General features: G+C 40.1%; 1 protein-coding gene across 1 annotated transcript in view; it reads right to left on the reverse strand.

The window, feature by feature from the left end:
• TAF1B (TATA-box binding protein associated factor, RNA polymerase I subunit B) overlaps positions 1 to 22,338 on the reverse strand; it is a 54,757-nt gene that overhangs the window by 14,835 nt on the left and 17,584 nt on the right. The window contains exons 7-8 of the mRNA XM_052649256.1: positions 21,816 to 21,972; positions 17,433 to 17,532 (exon numbers count right to left, since the gene is read on the reverse strand). Of these exons, the coding sequence (XP_052505216.1) occupies positions 17,433 to 17,532; positions 21,816 to 21,972 (257 nt within the window). The remainder of the gene's footprint in view (positions 1 to 17,432; positions 17,533 to 21,815; positions 21,973 to 22,338) is intronic.

The raw sequence follows: 22,338 nt of genomic DNA on the forward strand, positions 1-22,338 counted from the left end.
TATAGGATAAGATAGCTGTTAAGTGCTACAACCAAGATTTTTTTTTAAAGATCTATGGAATTTCAAAAAGACTAACATTCTGACATGGTTGGACCTCATTAAAATTAGGCTAGAATACAAACGTTCTGGAAACCTGTCTGGCAATATTTATTACAGTTGACTGGAGGTATAGAGTTAGATTACTCTCAGGGTGCAGGTGATCATGACTGGAAGTGGGGACTGGATGGAGCTTCTGGGGTACAGAGATCATTGTTTCTTGATCTAGAGGGCTGGTTCAGGTAATGAAAGTTCATCAGGTTGGGTACATTTGTGATATGTTCACTTTTCTGTATGCATGTCTAGCTTAAAAAAACATGGTAAGAGAGAAACTTCAGTAAACTATTTTGTGTAACAATCATTTCATACATCACGCTACAGGAGAAATCATCCAACCAGCAAATTCAGAGTTGGCAAGACCTTTAAAGGTATCTGGTCTAAATCTGCAAAACCCCTAGCAGGTGTATGTCTAGCTCTTTTAAATCTCCAGTGATGGGAACTCAATACCTTTCCTGAAGGTAGTCTATTCACTTTGTAATGCATTTAATCATTACAAAGTTCTTCCTTATTCTATGTGAAAATCTGTTTCCCAACAATTTGTACCAATAATATTGCTCTGTCATGTCTTGCCCATTTTCTATATGTGTTAAGGTGTGTGGGAACCAAGTGAAGGAACGAATATGTCTCTGTTCAATGTTACTTTGGTACATTCAGCTTACATGCAATTATAAAGCACAAGGGAATACATTATAATGGTACTGGCTCAGATGGTACAGCATCTGCCTGCAATGCTGGAGACCCGGGTTCGATTCATCCTTGGGTTGGGAAGATCCCGTGGAGAGGGAAATGGCAACTCACTCCAGTACTCTTGCCTGGAAAATCCCGTGAACAGAAGAGCCTGGTGAGCCATAGTCCACGGGGTCGCAAAGAGTCGGATGTGACTGAGCGACTTACTTACAGAAAACAAACTGTAAATTTCCAGAATTTATAACTATGTCCAATTTTACTTTGCCTGAGGTTACAACCTTCTTTGTATTATATTTATTTTGATACTGGTATTTCAATATCTAAACTTTTAATTCCTTATGATTATACAGTGGAAGTGAGAAATAGATTTAAGAGACTAGATCTGACAGATAGAGTACCTGATGAACTATGGACAGAGGTTTGTGACACTGTACAGGAGACAGGGATCAAGACCATCCCTATGGAAAAGAAATGCAAAAAAGCAAAATGGCTGTCTGTGGAGGCCTTACAAATAGCTGTGAAAAGAAGAGAAGTGAAAAGCAAAGGAGAAAAGGAAAGATATACCCATTTGAATGCAGAGTTCTAAAGAATAGCAAGGAGAGATAATAAACCCTTCCTCAGCAACCAATGCAAAGAAATAGAGGAAAACAACAGAATGGGAAAGACTAGAGATCTATTCAAAAAAATTAGGAATACCAAGGGAACATTTCATGCAAAGATGGGCTTGATAAAGGACAGAAATGGTATGGACCTAACAGAAGCAGAAGATATTAAGAAGAGGTGGCAAGAATACACAGAAGAACTGTACAAAAAAGATCTTCACGACCAAGATAATCACGATGGTGTGATCACTCACCTAGAGCCAGACATCCTGGAATGTGAAGTTAAGTGTGCCTTTGAAAGCATCACAACGAACAAAGCTAGTGGAGGTGATGGAATTCCAGTTGAGCTATTTCACATCCTGGAAGACGATGCTATGGAAGTGCTGCACTCAATATGCCAGCAAATTTGGAAAACTCAGCAGTGGCCACAGGACTGGAAAAGGTCCGTTTTCATTCCAATCCCAAAGAAAGGCAATGCCAAAGAATGCTCAAACTACCGCACAATTGCACTCATCTCACATGCTAGTAAAGTAATGCTCAAAATTCTCCAAGCCAGGCTTCAGCAATACGTGAACTGTGAACTTCCAGATGTTTCAAGCTGGTTTTAGAAAAGGTAGAGAAACCAGAGATCAAACTGCCAACATCCGCTGGATCATCGAAAATGCAAGAGAGTTCCAGAAAAACATCTATTTCTGCTTTATTGACTATGCCAAAGCCTTTGACTGTGTGGATCACAACAAACTGTGGAAAATTCTGAGATGGGAATACCAGACCACCTAACCTGCCTCTTAAGAAACCTATATGCAGGTCAGGAAGCAACAGTTAGAACTGGGCATGGAACAACAGACTGGTTCCAAATAGGAAAAGCAGTACATCAAGGCTATATATTGTCACCCTGCTTATTTAACTTATATGTAGAGTACATCATGAGAAACGCTGGGCTGGAAGAGGCACAAGCTGGAATCAATATTGCTGGGAGAAATATTAATAACCTCAGATATGCAGATGACACCATCCTTATGGCAGAAAGTGAAGAGGAACTAAAAAGCCTCTTGATGAAAGTGAAAGAGGAGAGTGAAAAAGTTGGCTCAAAGCTCAACATTCAGAAAACGAAGATCATGGCATCTGGTCCCATTACTTCATGGCAAGTAGATGGGGAAACAGTGGAAACAGTGTCAGACTTCATTTTGGGGGGCTCCAAAATCTCTGCAGATGGTAATTGCAGCCATGAAATTAGAAGACGCTTACTCCTTGGAAGGAAAGTTATGACCAACCTAGACAGCACATTCAAAAGCAGAGACATTACTTTGCCAACAAAGGTCCATCTAGTCAAGGCTATGGTTTTATGTGAAAGTTGGACTGTGAAGAAAGCTGAGCTCCGAAGAATTGATGCTTTTGAACTGTGGTGTTGGAGAAGACTCTTGAGAGTCCCTTGCACTGCAAGGAGATCCAACCAGTCTATCCTAAAGGAGACCAGTCCTGGGTGTTCATTGGAAGGACTGATGCTGAAGCTGAAACTCCAATACTTTGGCCACCTCATGCGAAGAGATGACTCATTGGAAAAGACTCTGATGCTGGGAGGGATTGGGGGCAGGAGGAGAAGGGGACGACAGAGGGTGAGATGGCTGGATGGCATCACCGACTCAGAGTTTGGGTGAATTCCAGGAGTTGGTGATGGATAGGGAGGCCTGGCGTGCTGCAGTTCGTAGGGTCGCAGAGTCAGACACGATTGAGCGACTGAACTGAACTGAAACTTTTGAGTTTTATTAGGGAAAAAAGGCTTTCAGTTTATGCTATATTATTAACATATGATCAACACGTAGCTGAAGAATATAAAGTAAATTTCTGTCTAACAAAATAGCAATGTGGCCTTTTAAGGCTGTTTCTAAATGCTTAGGTACAGTAATTCTACTTGTATATGAAAATACTAGAAACAATTGTATTTTAACCTGTAAATTTAAAAAGGAAAAAATGACCCAGTCACTGAGCTGCCGCCAGGGACTCAGTGCCCCCCCGCCGCCCCACCCCCACCCTCTGCCTCCCTATGGAGGCTCTGTCCCCCTGCCCGCTTTCTCTCGCCACCACCTTCTGCAGGCCATTTCCATTGAGGAAAAGGAATCATATTATATGTCCCCTATCCAGAACCTCCACTCTTTCGATCCTTTGCTGATGTAAGTGAGGGTGATGATCTGCTTCCTGCTGGCGCTGAGGATTATATCCATGTAAGAATTCAACAGAGAAATGGCAGAAAGACCCTTACTACTGTCCAAGAGATCAATGATGATTACGATAAAAAGAAACTAGTGAAGACATTTAAGAAGAAATTTGCCTGCAATGGTAGTGTAATTGAGCATCCAGAATATGGAGAAGGAATTAAGCTACAGGGTGACCAGCACAAGAACATATGCCAGATCCTGGTGGAGACTGGATTGGCTAAGGACGACCAGCTGAAGGTTCACAGGTTTTAAGTGCTTTTGGCTTACTGAAGCTTTAAGTGAGGATTTCCTTGCAATGAGTAAATTTCCCTTCTGTCCCTAGTCACAAGTTTAAAAACCTCACAGCCTGTATAACATAACCATAATTTGGGGTTTGCTTTTAACTTGGGACTAGTGTAACTCCTACATGCAATAAACTGAAAAGAGCCAAAAAAAAGAAAAAAAAGTTAAAAATGAAAACATATACTCTCAGTGACCTTTTGGAAAAGCTGTCTTTTTATCTTTATAAAATCAACTCATTTAGACATCTGCTTCATTTTGCCCAGAATTTGAAGTATCTTCTCAAGTTAACAATTAACGTTACTGACACGATTTACGGTAACCCTAATCCTGCTTCCCTGATGGCTTAAGCTGCAATGCAGGAGACTGGGGTTCAATCCCTGGATCGGGAAGATCCCCTGGAGAAGGAAATGGCAACCCACTCCAGTATTCTTGCCTGGAGAATTCCATGGACACAGGAATTCTAGTCATGGAGCTACAAAGAGTAGGATATGACTAAAGCGACTTAGCACACAATCCTTTTAAATAATGCAGGTAGGAGATGAAATTAAGTACTTTTATCTGCAAACAAACACTAGAGCAGTGAATGTTCCTCTTTGAAAAATAATCATCTCAGAAAACCAACTTAATGGATAATAAATTTATGACAAGTAATTGTAAGATCATTAATGAAAAGGAATCTAATAAGCAAAAAAGAATTGATGCTTTCAAACTGTGGTGTTGGAGAAGACTCTTGAGAGTCCCTTGGACTGCAAGGAGATCAAACCAGTCCATCCTAAAGGAAATCAGTCCTGAATATTCCTTGGAAGGACTGATGTTGATGCTAAAGCTCCAATACTTTGGCCACCTGATGCAAAGACCTGACTCATTGGAAAAGACCCTGATGTTGGCAAAGACTGAAGGCAAGAGAAGAGGGCAGCAGAGGATGAGATGGTTAGATGGCATCACTGACTCAATGGAAATGAATTTGAGCAAACTCCAGGAAATAGTGAAGGACAGAGGAGCCTGGTGTGCTGCAGTCCATGGGGTCGCAAAGAGTTGGACATGACTTAGCGACTGAACACACACACAAAATATCCACACTGACATCTGCTACCTTCTGCCTCCAACATCATGTGAAATGGTGGCCCAACTGGCTCTACAGGGCTTGCTACAGACTAACCTCCCCACACATCTGTTCCTATTCCAACCAAGCCAGGCCACTCTAGGGGGCTGCACCACCAGCTCAGCAAAGCATCCAACCTGGGGCAGGAGACCAGCAGGACTATGACACAGCACCGTTGTAGAGAATGTGATCACAGGATCACATTTTTATTTCCGTGCCATTGTCCTTAGCCTGGAGAGCAGAAGCAGGCTCTAATTTTGACAAGATTCCAAAACATGGATATAAAATAATTACAGTAAACATTTAATGACTGTGTTAGAATAGTCTTATTTTGACTTTCAGAAAAATGTACCCATGTATAGAACACACCTAAAGGAAGGATGTCATAAAAGTTGCTGGACATTTGTGCTATATTTCATTTGGAATCTGTGATGTGTTAAGTAGAATAAGAGGACTACTAGAATACTGTTTAAAACTTTGCAGGTTTCGGTTCAGTTCAGTTACTCAATCGTGTCCGACTCTTTGCGACCCCATGAATCGCAGCACACCAGGCCTCCCTGTCCATCACCAACTCCCAGAATTCACCCAAACTCATGTGCAGAGAGTCAGTGATGCCATCCAGCCATCTCATCCTCTGTCGTCCTCTTCTCCTCCTGCCCCCAATCCCTCCCAGCATCAGAGTCTTTTCCAATGAGTCAACTCTTCACATGAGGTGGCCAAAGTATTGGAGTTTCAGCTTCAGCATCAGTCCTTCCAACGAACACCCAGGACTGGTCTCCTTTGGGATGGACTGGTTGGATCTCCTTGCAGTCCAAGGGACTCTCAAGAGGCTTCTTCAACACCACAGTTCAAAAGCATCAATTCTTCGGTGCTCAGCTTTCTTCACAGTCCAACTCTCACATCCATACATGACCACTGGAAAAACCATAGCCTTGACTAGATGGACCTTTGTTGGCAAAGCAATATCTCTGCTTTTGAATATGCTATCTAGGTTGCTCATAACTTTCTTTCCAAGGAGTAAGCGTCTTCTAATTTCATGGCTGCAGTCACCATCTGCAGTGATTCTGGAGCCCAGGAAAACAAAGGAGTTTAGGTATAACAGTACTTTGTTTTATACTGGTCTTTGGTTATCCCCTAATTAGTCTACTTTACCTCTAATTTTTTTTTTTGTGGAACAAGATGCAATAACATAAGACAGACAGAGCCAGAGATGAAAAGACTAGTCCGTATTGCTCAGAGCACATTTCTATCAGAACCACTTGCAAGACGCTGATTTAAAAGTCCTCAATCCCACACTAGACTTCATAAATACATCCCTAACACTAGGTCTAAGAACCTATAGTTTAAACAAACTCTCCACAATATTCTTGTGCAAAATAACAATAAAATAAAATGAAGTGGCTCTCCACTCCTTCTTCCTGGAGCCTGGAAGAGACCCTCAGATGGTTTTAGTTCACAAGCCTGATGAGAGAAGTGCACCCACACATTCCAGCGATGGCTAAGATGCTGCAGAAAGCCAGGAACAAAAGAGCACGTCAGCTGGTTTCTATTCACGCTGCCTAGCAGTAGTAATCCTGGAAGGGAGTGGGAGTGAGGGAACCTGAGAACCCCTGTTATCATTACGCTCGTCTCAGTTTCCCTCAGGTACATTTCAAACCTGCTAGATGATTACGCTAACAGAGGTTGCACAAACAATCCCAAGAGCGACATGCGGCCTACAGAGGAAGATGGTGAAAAAAATCTGGAGTAAAGTTTGAAGACTCAGAGTGTATTAAAGCTTGATCCAGCGAGATAGTCATCTGGAGGGGCTCAGACAGTGACTGACGGCTCTGGAGGAGTCTTTGTCTTCCTTAAACCATCAGGGACCTAGTTTCACAAAGGGCGTAAGATTGCTCCGAGGCAAAATGAATCATCATGGCAAAGTGCCACTCAGTGGGTTTGGCTGAACCAGCATTGCATCTTTTCTTTTCACTCATTCAGAGAGGAGATCAGAATGTTGTTGATCAACATTCACAAAGCTGGAGATGTACTTCAGAATGGATTTCCAGGTTCCTCTTTATTGCTTCTTGCTGAGTCTAGTGAGGGATGACGAAATGACTAATTCTTGAGAGGCCTCAGAATCACTGTTGAGGACCATGGTAGAATAATATGTATGTTACATACTAACTGTTTAGAAATTGGTCTGTGGGTTTAAAACACATAAAGATTAAAAAAAAAAAAAGGCTGAAAATACACAAGTATTTCCACTATCTGCTAAGTCATTGGCAGAATAAATTCTACCTGTAAGAGAAAAGTCTGTTTAGGCCCAACTTTGGCTTAAGCAGCAATTTGCTTATCTGGTACTCTATACAGAGATGGTGTCTCTGAAAAAAAAATAGATTTTTAGTTTATTCTACCAGATGAGCTGAAAGATTTTTGCTAGAAATAAATGAAGCTTCAGATTAGCACTACACTTCAGAAATTTGACTCAAAAAGAAAGCAGCAGAAGAGACAGAGGGCAGAAAGAAAGAGGAGGAGGTTATCTTCAAATTAAAAAATAAAGAAAATGAAACAGTTTACCTCCCAGGAGTTGGGAATCACAACTTAGAAAAAGGAGATGGTTGGAAATTCTGAAACTTAATTTTCACACCTGTTTCCTCTTCTGAACTCAACACAAGTCAGAGTAATGGCAGAAAGACAAACCCATGGCCCGCCTGGAAGAAGAAACAAACCACATCAATACTCTCTACTCTGGATTCCACTCCCCTATGTTGTAAAGTGAGTTTTGTCAGATTTGTTGTTATGGAGGCCCACCTGAATATTAACAGAACAACTTAATGGAAAGAAATAGTTCACACAGGATAAAGGTTCAAGGGTCTTTAAAGCCTTTTTTTCCCTCCTCCCTTTGGTTTCTTTTTTTTTTAAGGTGTGCTCAACTTTCTGGAATAACAAAAACAAAACAAAACCAAACACAGAAGAAAAACAGTCCCAAGCAGCCCACACACACAAAACTCCACTGGCATTATCTTCATCACCATCTCCTAGAACAATCGCACCTTTTGTCATTTCTGGTGGAGGTACAGCTGCTGAAGAAGCCAAGACTTAGTAGAGAAAGCTAAGACATGAAGGGAGGGAAGAAAATGCTTCCTTTGTTAACGAAAAGCTGTTTCCATTTAAAAGTTTCAACATACTATGGAATAGTGAATGCACTTTTGTGAGCAAACACGAAGTGTACGATGAAGAAAAGCTGCCTGTCAACTAACTAAGTAAACAGTCATCTGAAGGCATCCCAAACCTTCCCCACTTTTCTTGAAAAATGAAGGGGAGAGGGGGAGGGAGTATGTATTATTAGTAGCCACAGTGGAGGATGTGTCTAAAACGTATAGTAAATATGACACACAGGGCTTCTAGAGGGCTACAGATTCATTTAATTACAATATTAAGAAATCCCAAGGCAAATGTGTTTTTTAAAAGACCACAAGGCTATAATCAATTGTTCTAGCATGCATTAAAAATGGCATGCTTGGGAAAGCATTTTATTGAATTTCACAAATATTCCACTGAGTTTATTTTCCTTCATGAAGCAATGCCTGAAGACAGGTAAGGACAAGCTAGAGTTTCTGTTACACAACAGCAGGCTCTTGTGATAAACCTGATTACAATACCCTGTCAGAGGTGAACTTCCTGCTTTGCTATTAAAAAAAAGCACAGTGCCGCACCCTTACTTATTGTTGTTTCAAAGCAAAAATTCAGCTGAGAAAAAGCTAATGCTACATGCACCTGTTAACCCAAACCTAAAATAAGACTTTCTATGGCAAAGGGAAATTAATAAAGAATAAAACTATGTCAGAAGAGATGACAAAGCACTGTAATATATTACTTATTGAGGAAGGATAAAATGAATTCCACATGCATTATGATTCATAAAACAGTTCAATTCGCATTTCTGGTCTGCTAGAATTAACTTAATTGTTGTAAATCTATTAGAAGTAACAAGAAATATACTTTTTATATTCAAAATCTAGTCTTCTGAAAGCCTATGGTGAATACATTACTTTATGTGAAATATAGTCTTAGTTCTGGGGATAAGACCATTTCAGACACATGCTATCAACTTGCCCAGACCGAGATAAACCTTATGAACAAATACAAATTTATGAACCGATGACCAACTCAAAAGGAGACGGTCATTTGGTTTGGCCTCAGGATCAGAGTTGGGAAAAACCTACCGAAGTTCTCCTTCTTAAGATGCGTCTGTCCTCCAAACATTCTGCTTATTGCAGAATACCTACATTTAAATTCAGCTATCTGTACTGAAGCATATTAGAAGGTGGTATCCAGAAGAGCAGACAATCCCCAAATAATTTCCACTTGATCTTGGCAGGGTTACATGATTATTTTTGCAGCAGGCTAACCTTTGTCACGGGGCTTCCCTGGTGGTTCAGTTGGTAAAGAATCCACCTGCAATGCAGGAGAGCTGGGTTCGATCCCTGGGTTGGGAAGATCTCCTGGAGGAGGGCATGGCAACCCACTCCAGTGTTCTTGCCTGGAGAATCCCAGGGACAGAGGAGCCTGGCAGGCTGCAGCCCACAGGGTCACAAAGAGTCAGGCACGACCGAGCGACCGAGCACAGCACAACCTTTGTCATTACTCACTTTTCCTTAGGCAAGTACAAAACTTGGTTCTCATTCCTTCTCCTGGGAGGCAGAGTTTGGGGGAGGCCTGGGCTGAGCATGCTGGGTACCAGGGGTGGGTACTGACACAGGATCAAACTAAGTCACAGACACTTCACATGAAATCACTGGCTTCACTCTGCAAACATCAGGTATTATTTTTCTAAAAAAAAGTCATCCATGTAGCCTCAAACTTACATTTTCTGACTAGGGTAATTTACTATTGGTTTCAGTACATGGGTGAGCAGTACGAAGAACTGATAAGATTATTAATCTCACAAGCTGGTTTTCATGAGTGATACTGACACACCCATAAATTGAGTTTGTAAATGTCCTTACTTATAAGCAGAAATTACATCCCTTATGCATTTACCACTACAATATCAGTGGAATGCTTTTTTATTTTTTCAGCCAAATGCCACTATTTAGTAGCCTCCTGATACATAATAAATACAAAAGAAGCAGACTGGAAGCTTACTACTTAGGTAGAAAAAAATCCCCAGCAAATCTATATGAACTCTGTCTAAATAAAGTATTTAATTCTGTTTTTCAGCTATTTCAAATCATTTAATCAACAAACACAGAGTCCTTTTCCATGTATACAGAATTGTATTATATATGAGGTTTTACGTGTGTGTGTGTGTGTGTGCGCCTGCTCAGTCATGTCTGACTTTGCGATCCCATGAACTAAAGCTCTCCAGGCTCCTCTGTCCATGGAATTCTCCAGGCAAGAATACTGGAGCGGGTAGCCATTTCCTACTCCAGGGGATCTTCCCGACTCAGGGATCAAACTTGCATCTCTTGCATCTCCTGCATCTCCTGCATTACCAGGCGGATTCTTTATCACTGAGCCACCATGGAAGCCCATGAAGTCCTATGGATGACAAATACAAGTACAGAGTTTATTTTTCTGGGCTCCAAAATCACTGCAGATGGTGATTGCAGCCATGAAATTAAAAGATGCTTACTCTTTGGAAGAAAAGTTATGAGCAACCTAGATAGCATATTCAAAAGCAGAGACATTACTTTGCCAACTAAGGTCCACCTAGTCAAGGCTATGGTTTTTCCAGTAGTCATGTATGGATGTGAGAGTTGGACTGTGAAGAAGGCTGAGCGCCGAAGAATTGATGCTTTTGAACTGTGGTGTTGGAGAAGACTCTTGAGAGTCCCTTGGACTGCAAGGAGATCTAACCAGTCCATTCTAAAGGAGATCAGCCCTGGGATTTCTTTGGAAGGAATGATGCTAAAGCTGAAACTCCAGTACTTTGGCCACCTCATGAGAAGAGTTGACTCATTGGAAAAAACTCTAATGCTGGGAGGGATTGGGGGCAAGAGGAGAAGGGGACGACAGAGGATGAGATGGCTGGATGGCATCACTGACTCTCTGCACATGAGTTTGGGTGAATTCTGGGAGTTGGTGATGGACAGGGAGGCCTGGCGTGCTGCGATTCATGGGGTCGCAAAGAGTCGGACACGACTGAGCGACTGAACTGAATGACATGATTCCTACTGTCAAAGAGGAGCTAGGGATGCAAAGAATATACAAACAAACCAACTGCTGCATCTGCCCCTGGACTCCTCCTTTAGTACTCCCACTGTGGTTCTCCCTCCAGGGGCAACTAATATCCTGAATTTTGCTTACCATGAACTTAAAAAAAAAAAAAGTTTTATCATACATATAAATATGCCTATATATTTAGTTTAACTTCTTTTCTGAGCTTAACAAAATAGCATCATATTGTACATAGTTTTCTAAGACTTGCTTGTCACACTCGAGAGAATGTTAGATTCATTCCTGCTGCTTGTATCTAATGTTGTTTAATACACCATGTCTGACTATGTCACATTTTATCCTTTTTTCTGGTGACAGACATTTAGATTGATTCCAGTTCTATTTGTTTGTTTTCTATTCATCACCTAGCTGCCTTCTTTAGCCTTTTAGCTTTGTATCCTTAAACACAAATCTCCATCAATAGACAACTAGTGAGGTAATTGTGGCATATTTATTCTGTGCAGCTTCCAGAAAAATAAAAAGTTAAAGTTAGTAAGTTAATTGCAGTTATACAAGAGATTAAAAGAAAACTAAATCATGGCATCTGGTCCCATCACTTCTTGGCAAATAGATGGGGAAACAGTGGAAACAGTGGCAGACTATCTTTTCGGGCTCCAAAATCACTGCAGATGGTGACTTCAGTCATGAAACTAAAAGATACTTGCTCCTTGGAAGGAAAGTTATGATCAACCTAGATAGCATATTAAAAAGCAGAGACATTACTTTGCCAACAAAGGTCTGCCTAGTCAATACTATGGTTTTTCCAGTAGTCATGTGTGGATGTGAGAGTTGGACTATAAAGTAAGCTAAGTGCTGAAGAATTGCTGCTTCTGAACTGTGGTGTGGGAGAAGACGCTTGAGAGTCCCTTGGATTGAAAGGAGATCCAACCAGTCCATCCTAAAGGAAATCAGTCCTGAATATTCACTGGAAGGACTGATGTTGAAGCTGAAGCTCTAGTACTCTGGCCACCTGATGTGAAGAACTGACTCATCTGAAAAAAAACCTGATGCTGGGAAAGATTGAGGGCAGGAGGAGAAGGGGATGACAGAGGAAGAGATGGTTGGATGGCATCACCGACTCAATGGACATAAGTTTGAGTAAATTCCAGGAGCTGGTGATGGACAGGGAGGCCTGGCGTGATGCAGTCTACGGAGTCACAAAGAGTCAGACATGACTGAGTGACTGAACTCAACTGACTGAAGAGATTATCCCTATTCTTAGAAAATATACACTAAAATATTTAGGGATGATGTGCCATGTAAATATAACTTACCCTCAATGATTCAGAAATAGAATTGCAGAGATAGATAGAGTGATAGAACAGTACAAAGGATAAAACTGTAGGATAAAATAGTAATAGTACTTGAATCTGGGTGAAGGATATATTTTTATTTTTGCAGCTTTTTTTATAAATCTAAAACTATTCCCAAATAAAAGTTTATTAAAAAAAAAAAAAGCTCTCTAAAGATATACCATGTTCCTGGACTGGAAGAATCAATATTGTTAAAATGACTATACTACCTAAAGCAATCTACAAATTCAATACAGTCCCTATGAAATTACCAATGTAATATTTCACAAAACTAGAACAAAAAATCTGATAATTTGTATGGAAACACAAAAGACTCTGAACAGCCAAAGCAATCTTGAGAAAATAAAATGGAGCTGAAGGAATCAACCAATTAGAATACTTCCTTGTTAGGAAAATAAACTATACACAAAATAAAACTAAATACACAAAAATAAACTAAAAATGGATTAAAGACCTAAATGTAATCATCAGAGACTATAAAACTCTTAGAGGAAAACATAGGCAGAACACTCTTTGATATAAATCGCAACAAGATCTTCTATGACCCACCTCCTAGAGTAACGGAAATAAAAACAAATGGGACCTAATTAAACTCTAAAGCTTTCACACAGCAAAAGAAACTTTAAACAAAATGAAAAGACAACCCTCAGAATGGGAAAAATAATTGCAAATGAGGCAATGGACAAAGGATTAATCTCCAAAATATATAAGCAGCTCAATATCAGAAGAACAAACAACCCAATCAAAAAATGGACATAAGACCTAAACAGACATTTCTCCAAAGAAGACATTTAGATGACCAATAAATGCATGAAAAGGTGCTTGACATCTCTCATTATTAGAGAAATGCAAATCAAAACTACAATGAGGTATCTCCTCACACTGGTCAGAATGGCCATAATCAAAAAATCTACAAACAATGAATGCTGGACAGGATGTGCAGAAAAGGGAAGCCTCCTGCACTGTTGGTAGGAATGTAAATTGATACAGCCACTATAGAACAGTATGGAGATTCCATCAAAAACTAGGAATAAAACTACCATGAAACTGAAAGTGAAGTCGCTCAGCTGTGTCCGACTCTTTGCGACCCCATGCACTGTAGCCTACCAGGCTCCTCCCTCCATGGGATTCTCCAGGCAAGAGTACTGGAGTGGATTGCCATTTCCTTCTCCAGGGGATCTTCCCGACACAGGGATCGAACCTGGGTCTCCCGCATTCCAGGCAGAGGCTTTAACTTCAATTCCACTACTGGGTATATACTCTGAGAAAACCGTAATTGAAAAAGATAACGTGTACCACAATGTTCGCTGCAGCGCTATTTACAATAGCTAGGACACCTAGATATCCATCAAAAGATGAATGGATAAAGAAGTTGTGGTACATATACAATGGAATATTACTCAGTCATAAAAACGAACACATTTGAGTCAGTTCTAGTGAGGTGAACGAACCTAGAGCCTTTTAACAAGAGTGAAGTAAGTCAGAAAGCGAAAAAAAAATATTGTATATTAACGCATATATATGGAATCTAGAGCAATGGTACTGATGAACCTCTTTGCAGGGCAGGAATAGAGACGCAGAGGCAGAGAACAGACTTGTGGACACAGTGGGGGAAGGAGAAGCCGGGACAAATTGAGACAATAACACTGAAACATATATGTTGCCGTATGTAAGACAGATAGCTAGTGGGAAGTTGCTGTTTAACACAGGGAGCTCAACCCAGTGCTCTGTTACAACCTAGAGGAGTGGGATGGGGGTGGGAAGGAGGTTCAAGAGAGAAGGGACACATGTATACTTACGGCTGATTCACACTGTTGAATGGCAAAAACCAACACAACATTGTAAAGCAATTATCCTCCAATTAAAAATTATATATATATAAAGGCTAATTCCTCCAAAAAAAAGCTCTCTAAGATACAAGTGAAAAAGGCAAATTGCAATAGTTACTGTTATCCAGATATAGTCTCATATTATTTTAAGCTTATACTTTCTATCAAAATCTCTATAAGAAATCATTCCCCTCTTTTACTCCTGCCCCCTCAGTCAAGATTAATTTAAAACTAGTCAACAAAAGAGATTGTTATTAGGGTGAGAATTTTGTATAAACAAAAGTTTATAACCATGATCCTCAAATAACATGGTCCAGCTGGTAGAAAATTCAGAAGCAAAGATTAGACAATATTTGTGAATAGAGATTATAATTTTCAAAAAAATCCAGGAATAAATGAGCAGTTGGATACTTTCAGGCATTCAAGAAAGAACTGCTTAGGTAACAATCAGCTAAAAAGCATCTGAATATTGACTCTATTTCTAAATGTCTAAAAAGTAGTATTTGGAACACTTCTATTTCTGCCCTTAAAGCACTAACTACTATGGGAATTGACTTCCCATGATAAACAGAGAATTGGAAAAAATATATAAGGGGACTTCCCCCTGGTGGCCCAGTGGTTAAGAATGTGCCTTGCAATGTAGGGATGCAGGTTTGATTCCTATTTGGGGGACTAAGATCTCACATGCCCTGAGCGCTGCAACTACCGAAGCTGGCACCACTGCAGGGCCCACGTGCCGCAGCGACTGAGACCCGGCCTTGCCCCAGAACTAGAGAGCCTGCACGCCACTACTGAGCCCATATGCCCCAACCAGAGTTCATGTACTGCACCAAGAGACCCCACAAGATGCAACGAAGATCCTGCCTACTGCAACTAAGACCCGATAAAGTAAATAAATAATAAATTTTTTTAAGAAAAAATATATGAAACAATTTCAGGCATTAGAAAACAGGAAGCACAGGATGATGTGTCCTGAAAGAAGAGAAACAAACGGCTGAAGGATGCTGCCTGGAGGCAGTCTGCAACCTGCAGTGCAGGGAGCAGGGAGTGAAACAAGAGCCCCATGGTCTTGCTGAGTTAGATAGAGATTAGAGTTCCTGGAAGCTAAGGTGGCTGTAATTTGCAGACAGAATATGAGTGAGGACGCAGATGCACAGAGAACTCTGGAGGTCTGCAAAGGGGTCCTCTCAAGTCTTTGGCTGAGTACCAAACTGTGCATGCTTAAAAACAAAAAACCTGAGGCCAGGGGAGAAAAACAATCACTGGATCTTTTCTCCCAATGAATCCAGACAATTCTCAGGGCTCACAAAAGGCACCAGCTGGAGTGGAGAGGCTTCATAATAGTGGGGGCACTAGGTGAAGTCTTTCAGAGGGACATCATTTAGTAGGAGGAGCTAAGTTAGTCCAAGAATAAAGGCTCTGGAACAGCCATAAAAAGCTTGAAAACAAGCTTCTAAATGATCAAACTGATATCCAAGCTACCTAATCATACACCAGAACAAAAATCCAGTATCCATCAACACAAAATTCACACTGTCTGCATCCAATCAAAACCACCAGGCATGGAAAGCAGGAAAACGTGGCACACAATCAGGAGAGAAACCAGTCAACAGCCTCAGAGGTAACAGAATCAGCGGATGAGAACCTTAAAACACCTACTGTAAATACTGTCAATAAACTGGAGGATGAAAAAGAAAACATAAACATAGTGAGAGAAATAAAAACAGGACTAAAATGGAATTTCTAGAAATGAAACACATGGAATCTGAAATGAAAAAAAATAGTGGAAAAAAGCCAGCAGATTACAAATACAAGAAGTAAAGATGAGTGAATTTGAAGACATCACCATAGAAACTATACAATACAAAACATTATGAGGGGAAAAAAAAAAAGAACAGAAGGCTATACTTCGAGTTTGCGACTACTATGTACAATGACCTTGGCAAATGATTCTACCTTCTGAACGGTCTGAGCTTCCCTGGTGGCTCAGACAGTAAAGAGTCTGCCTGCAACACAGGAGACCCGGGTTCAATCCCTGGGTCAGGAATATCCCCTGGAGAAGGAAATGACAGCCTGGAGAATCCCATGGACAGAAGAGTCTGGCGAATCCCAGTCCATGGGGTCATAAAGAGTTGGACACGACTGAGCGACTAACACTTCACTTCACTCTGAGGTGTTTACTCACATGTATAATTGGGAAGATGGTGAACCATATTCATGCAGAGGTTTAGTAAGGATCATAAATGTCTCTCGAAATAAACTGAAAACAACATGAAGGCTGTGAAGGTTAAGAAAGCCTATGAAAAGAATTCCTTAAGTGGGCAAATGCAGGGTAATATTTAATATTAATATTTAGTACCCTGAAAACCTGATGAAGAGCAAAGGGAATATAACCTTTGAGTACTATAAATAGTGATAAAGACTCATAATTAAAAGAACAGAAGCTCTTCCACTGGAGACATGAAAAGAGAGCTAGAGAAGGACTAATGTAAACAAAGGACTTAGTGCCTCCCAAAACAAAAGTGCCGGCGCTCAGTCGTAGTGGACTACAGCCCGCCAGCTCCTCTGTCCATGGGATTCTCCAGGCAAGAATACTCGAGTGGTTTGCCATTCTCTTCTCCAGGAGACCTTCCTGACCCAGGGATTGAACTTGGGTCTTCCACACTGCAGGCAGATTCTTTACCATCAGAGCCACCAGGGCAGCCCTAACATAGTAACTTTCAGTTCATTCCTCCAAAGTAACATAGTGAGCAAATAACAACAAAACACATTGTTTTTTAAAATTTGAGATTAGTTCAAGTTCTCTATATAAAACTTCTGAAATTTAGTCTCAACAGTACACTTATTTGCAGTGCACATATCTCACACTAAAGCTGTATTCTGAGAACAGCCTAAACAATGAAGAAACCACAAAAAGAAAATACAAATAATAGTTCTACTCTTTATTAAGATATGATTACTGTTCCATATTTGAATGGAACAAAAAGTAGATGACTTTTTTAAACTTCAACATGAATTAGTAAATCAGGAGATGAATATAAATCACCAAATTGCTCTAATGTCTCATAAGTGACTACAAAGTAAGAAAGAAAATAATTTACCTCTATGGCAAAGATTCCTTTGTCACGTCCATATAATTTCATCTCTTCCGGAAAATGCTGAAAAGCATGTATGTAAGGAATATGTTCCTCTTCAACAAATCTGTATTTTTGAAAAACTTTCAATATAAGATATGTACTGATTTGGCAAAGTAAGCAAAAGAGGGGAAAATATTATATTTCAAAGACAAAGTTAAGCAGCAGTTGAGTATATTGTATATCTCAAATAGATTTAAGAATAGTTAACCTGAAAATATCTATATTTCTGTTCCCTTGTGCAGAGACAAGATTTAGTTGATTATCTAATAATCTCTTCTGTTTCTGCCCAAATAGATAAAATATTTCTGAAAGGTATGTTTATCTTATTTGCCAATTTACCAGGCTTGTAGATATGGCATTCCTTCTATCTATCCCTATTTTCTCTGATGTGATTAGTTTCTACTCATCTTTTAAATCACTTCCTCAAGGAGACCTTTTTGATCTCTGTTTTCCTTGTTAGAATACCTCCTTGCCCACCATTTGCCTATGACAGTACACAGTAGGTACCCATCACTAGAAGAACAATTAAAGAAACACTTGTTTACCACTCTGTCTCAATGTCTGGTACATAGAAACCGGTCAACTATTCTGAGTAAATTACTGAGGTTGAAGAACTTAGCACATAAATACAAATAAGTATGCATGCATACTTATCTACAATTCATTCATTCATTCGACAGAAATTTATCAAGTACTATATACCCAGCACTATTCGAGGCTGGGAGACACAGCAGTGAACAAAACAATAAACGATTCTTGTTACCATGGAGTTTACATTGCACTCAGAAGACAAAGATGACAAAACAAGTAAGTGAAATACACAGTATGTTAGGTAGGAGGAAATGGTAAAAAGAAAAACAGAGGCAAAAAAAGAGCAGTAGGGTAGACTGACAGCGTTTCATTCGCCCCTCCTGACCAAGAAACCAATACTCCAGTCATGACCCCTGGAGATACTATCTCTACTTGTACTACTATCGTACTTTCCAAAAGCTTCAATCTGTGACAGACTGCCATTTAACAAACTAGTTATTCATTACAGGTAGTTTAAGCAGCACTGCATTAGAGTTAAGCTGTGTCCACCCACAAAACACATCCTGAACCTCTTCACTTCATTCTGGTTCTATCACCACCACGCTAATCCAAGCCACTGCCTCTTGCTCTAAGTATAGAAAAGGCCACCCAGGCTCTCTGCTTCCACTTGTGTCTACCGAGAATCTACTTTCCTCACAGTTGCCTGAACAATCTTGAAAACATAAACCAGATCAGATCATGTTTCTCTGTTAAACTCTTTGGTGGCTTACTATCACACTTAGAGGCAAACTTCTGATGGGTATGGGGTTTTCTCTTGGAGTGATGAATACATCCAGGAAACAGACGTGATGGCTGCACACCCCGTGAATATACTGAAAACCACTGACTTGTATACTTTAAAAAGGTGAATTGTATATAAACTATACTTAAAAAAAAAAAATCCAAACTCGTAACTTGGTTTACAAAGACCTGTGTCTGGTTCTGTTTATTATCTCCTTGCCCTCATCTTCCTCCTACTCCTTCAAATTCGCATTCCCATCACATCAGCCTCGTCTGCTCCTGGATCATACAGAGCTTGCAACTGCTTTAGGGCCTGGCACTAGCAACCTCTCTTTACCTGGAATGCTAGTACTTCTGATACTCAACAGCTGGTTTTATTTTCATTCAGAGTGCAGTTTAAATCCCACCTTCTCACTGAGGCCTTCCCTAATAAGCCATCTAAAGCAGCCATCCGGTCATTCTCTATCATTATCACACTATTTCAATCTTCTGAACAGCATTCTCTTGTCTGATTTACTTATTTATGTATTTCCTTATCTGTCCTCTCCTCTAGTCTTAAACTTTAGGAGAGCAGGGACCTTATCTATATCGTTCACAAATGTATTTCAAGGGTCTGGACCCGAGAGCAACACCTGCAAATAGTAGATATTCAGTGAATATTTGTGGAATGAATATATGTTGGCTGTTTTTACGTATTATAATTGTTAAGTACAGGGTCCTTTAAAGGCTCCTCAAGGGTTATGAATTTATCCTAAGGAGGATGCTGCTGAAGGATTTAACAGAGAAGTGATATACAGGATCAGTTAAGATACATGGGTATTGTGGAAAGGGTAATAATGTAGGCCCTTCAAATCAATGTTCTTTAAATAGTTTATTCAGGGTGTAGCAATAGTAGTTCTCAAACTTTAGCATCCCTTAGAATCCCCAGAGGGCTTATTAAAACAGAGATTGATTACCAGGCCCTGTTCCCAGAGTTTCTGACTCAGAGGGTTAGAATGGGTCCAAGAATTTGCCTTTCTAACAAATTCCCAGAAGCTGCTGATGCTGCTGGTCAGGACCACAAACTTTGAGAACCTGTGACTTAGAGCTCTTTTCCAAGAAAAGCCAAGAGAGAGGACCAGTGATAAAGTCTTTTCTTCTACTCCTTCAAGCAATTAAACCAGGTCTCAAATTTATGTGTCCCACAGAGCAAAATAAAAGCCCTCCAGCTAACTAGATCTAATCTTCTTGAAGGCAGTTTACAATTCCTCTTGGAGGGGGAAGCAAGGAAAAAAGGAGGGAGACAGAGGGGTATGGAGAGAGGCAGAAGAAGAGGGGGAGAGAGACAGACAAACGTGTAGGATCTTATCCCATCCTTCCAACCACATAAAATATTCTCCCTGAGAAGAATTTTTGGGCAAATAATTTTCTCTATTATTTATGGGCAACTATTATTTCTTCCTTGTTAGATTTCTACAGGAGTTTTGTTACCCCCTTACAGACTGCCTTGTGTAGAACAGCTAGCCCTTTCATCCAGCTCCAGTGACAAGATCCTTCCTGTAAGATCCTCCAGGTTACCAGGAAGAAATGGACAGGAGAGGCACAAGATTCACCTGAGAGGTGGCTAAGTAACTCAGGTGAAGACAGAGACAGAGGGAATGGGGGAAACATGGTTCTCAGAGTTATTTTGGAAGTATAATTGAGAGGATATACTGATTAAACTATATGCAGAGAGAGGAAAGAGTCAAGGATGGGTCTCAGATGCCTGTATGAGATGAAACAGGGTATTTATGAAGAAGGGAATCAGTGGAGGGAGAGATGGACTGAGGAGAAAGATGATGAAGGAGTATCCAGCAGGCAGCTGAATATGTGAATATATGGGTCTGGCCCTCACTAGACAAGTCTGGGCTGGAAATCCAGATCTGGGAGTCATCATCATACAGATGGTAATTAGAGCCTTGGGGAAGGGTGAGATCACCCAATGAGGGCGGACAGAACAAGATGAGGTTTTAACGTAACAGTAAAATTCACTGAATCATGGACTATCTGCATGTCAAGTTAATCACATCTGAGAAAAGCCTTGTCATTTGGTTGATGTGGCCACATTCAAAGGCACTATTCTCATTTACTGGAGGCACTTTATTTAATCAAAGGGCCTAGTGCCAATGATGATGATGATGATAAAGAAAACATAAACAGCAATAACTAGAACTGAGCTCTTGTTATGCACCAGGTGCTATGTGCTTTTCATGTAGTACTAAGTATTGAAAGTAGTTTCAACTCTCTGAGGTACATATTATTAGTAACCTCATTTTACCAATGAGGAAACAGAGGTGGAAAGAAATTAAATAACTTACTCAAGGTCCTATAGGACATAAGTGATAGAACCAGGATTCGAACCCAGGGTTCTGGTTCCAAATCTACGCTCTGAAAATCACTCCACACACTTAGAACACATAATGAGCAAGGAAAAATGAACACATTAATGCTTGTGGTCCATCTTTTATTTAATGAGAAATTCTTACATACCATACCATAATTTATTCATTACCTATAAAACCCTGCAGATAATCTTGAACACTGTACATGCTGACTATCCACATAACAGGTTCTTCTAATAGCTTTGTTTTCCATTTTAGCTTATAAACACAGACAACCTATCTTTTAGCTCTTAACAACACCAAGGTATGCTTTTGCATAACTACTACTAATATTTGCCATGTGAAGGTCATCTGTTCATGTTCTCTCTTAAAAATGAAAAATACTTAATACTGTACAGGTACTTAAATGTCACTTTTCACCTTCAAAGCATTTTATTCACATTGGATGGTAAATTCTCTAATACCCCATGTAAGATAAATAGTATTATTTCTACTATATAAATAAGAAAAACCAGGAGATGAATTCTTAGCCCAGGGAGAATTACATTTCAGAGTAAGAATTCAGACTACCTAATCTTTCCCTTCCTTAATTGAAGCCTCCTGGTAAAATCCAAAATATCCACAGGCTGTCACACAGATAATTAGCAAAAGCATCACCGTAAGAGGCCCAGCTTACCTTAAAAGATCTGAAAGAGTAATTGTCTCTCTCTGCCAAAGTAATGACAGATAGCAGAAGGCTAGCGTCCGTGGTACACTCATCTTCATGATCCCCTTTTCCTTCCGCAGCGAATATTCCACTCCATCAAGAGACCCAGAACAGACAGAGGTCGTTTCTTAAGGGACAAATGGAGATTTTTTTTTTAAGTGTAAGCAACTATTTTGGACAAGAAAAGAAGAAAAACAGCAAAATCCAAAGAGGTATTTTAAGTATCTTAAAATTATCGATAGATTCTTTACACAAAGCAACTTGGCAATAAAGGGCAGTAATGATTTGGAAGAAAACTGGCCAAAACGTTAAGTGCTGGTTCTCTGTGGGAGTGGGGTGCGTGGAGAGTCTCAGGAGCGATCTGTCTTTCCTGGATTTTTTTGTAGTGAATGGGAGCAAGTTTTCAAATAAATAAAAGGACAAACAATTACTAAGCGAAGCAAAAATGTGTCATTCCTTTGAGTCACGCCTCAACTTCCGTGTCCCCTTCTCC

Source organism: Budorcas taxicolor, chromosome 11 (genome assembly GCF_023091745.1).
Source record: "Budorcas taxicolor isolate Tak-1 chromosome 11, Takin1.1, whole genome shotgun sequence".
In the NCBI taxonomy this organism is placed as follows: Eukaryota; Metazoa; Chordata; class Mammalia; order Artiodactyla; family Bovidae; genus Budorcas; species Budorcas taxicolor.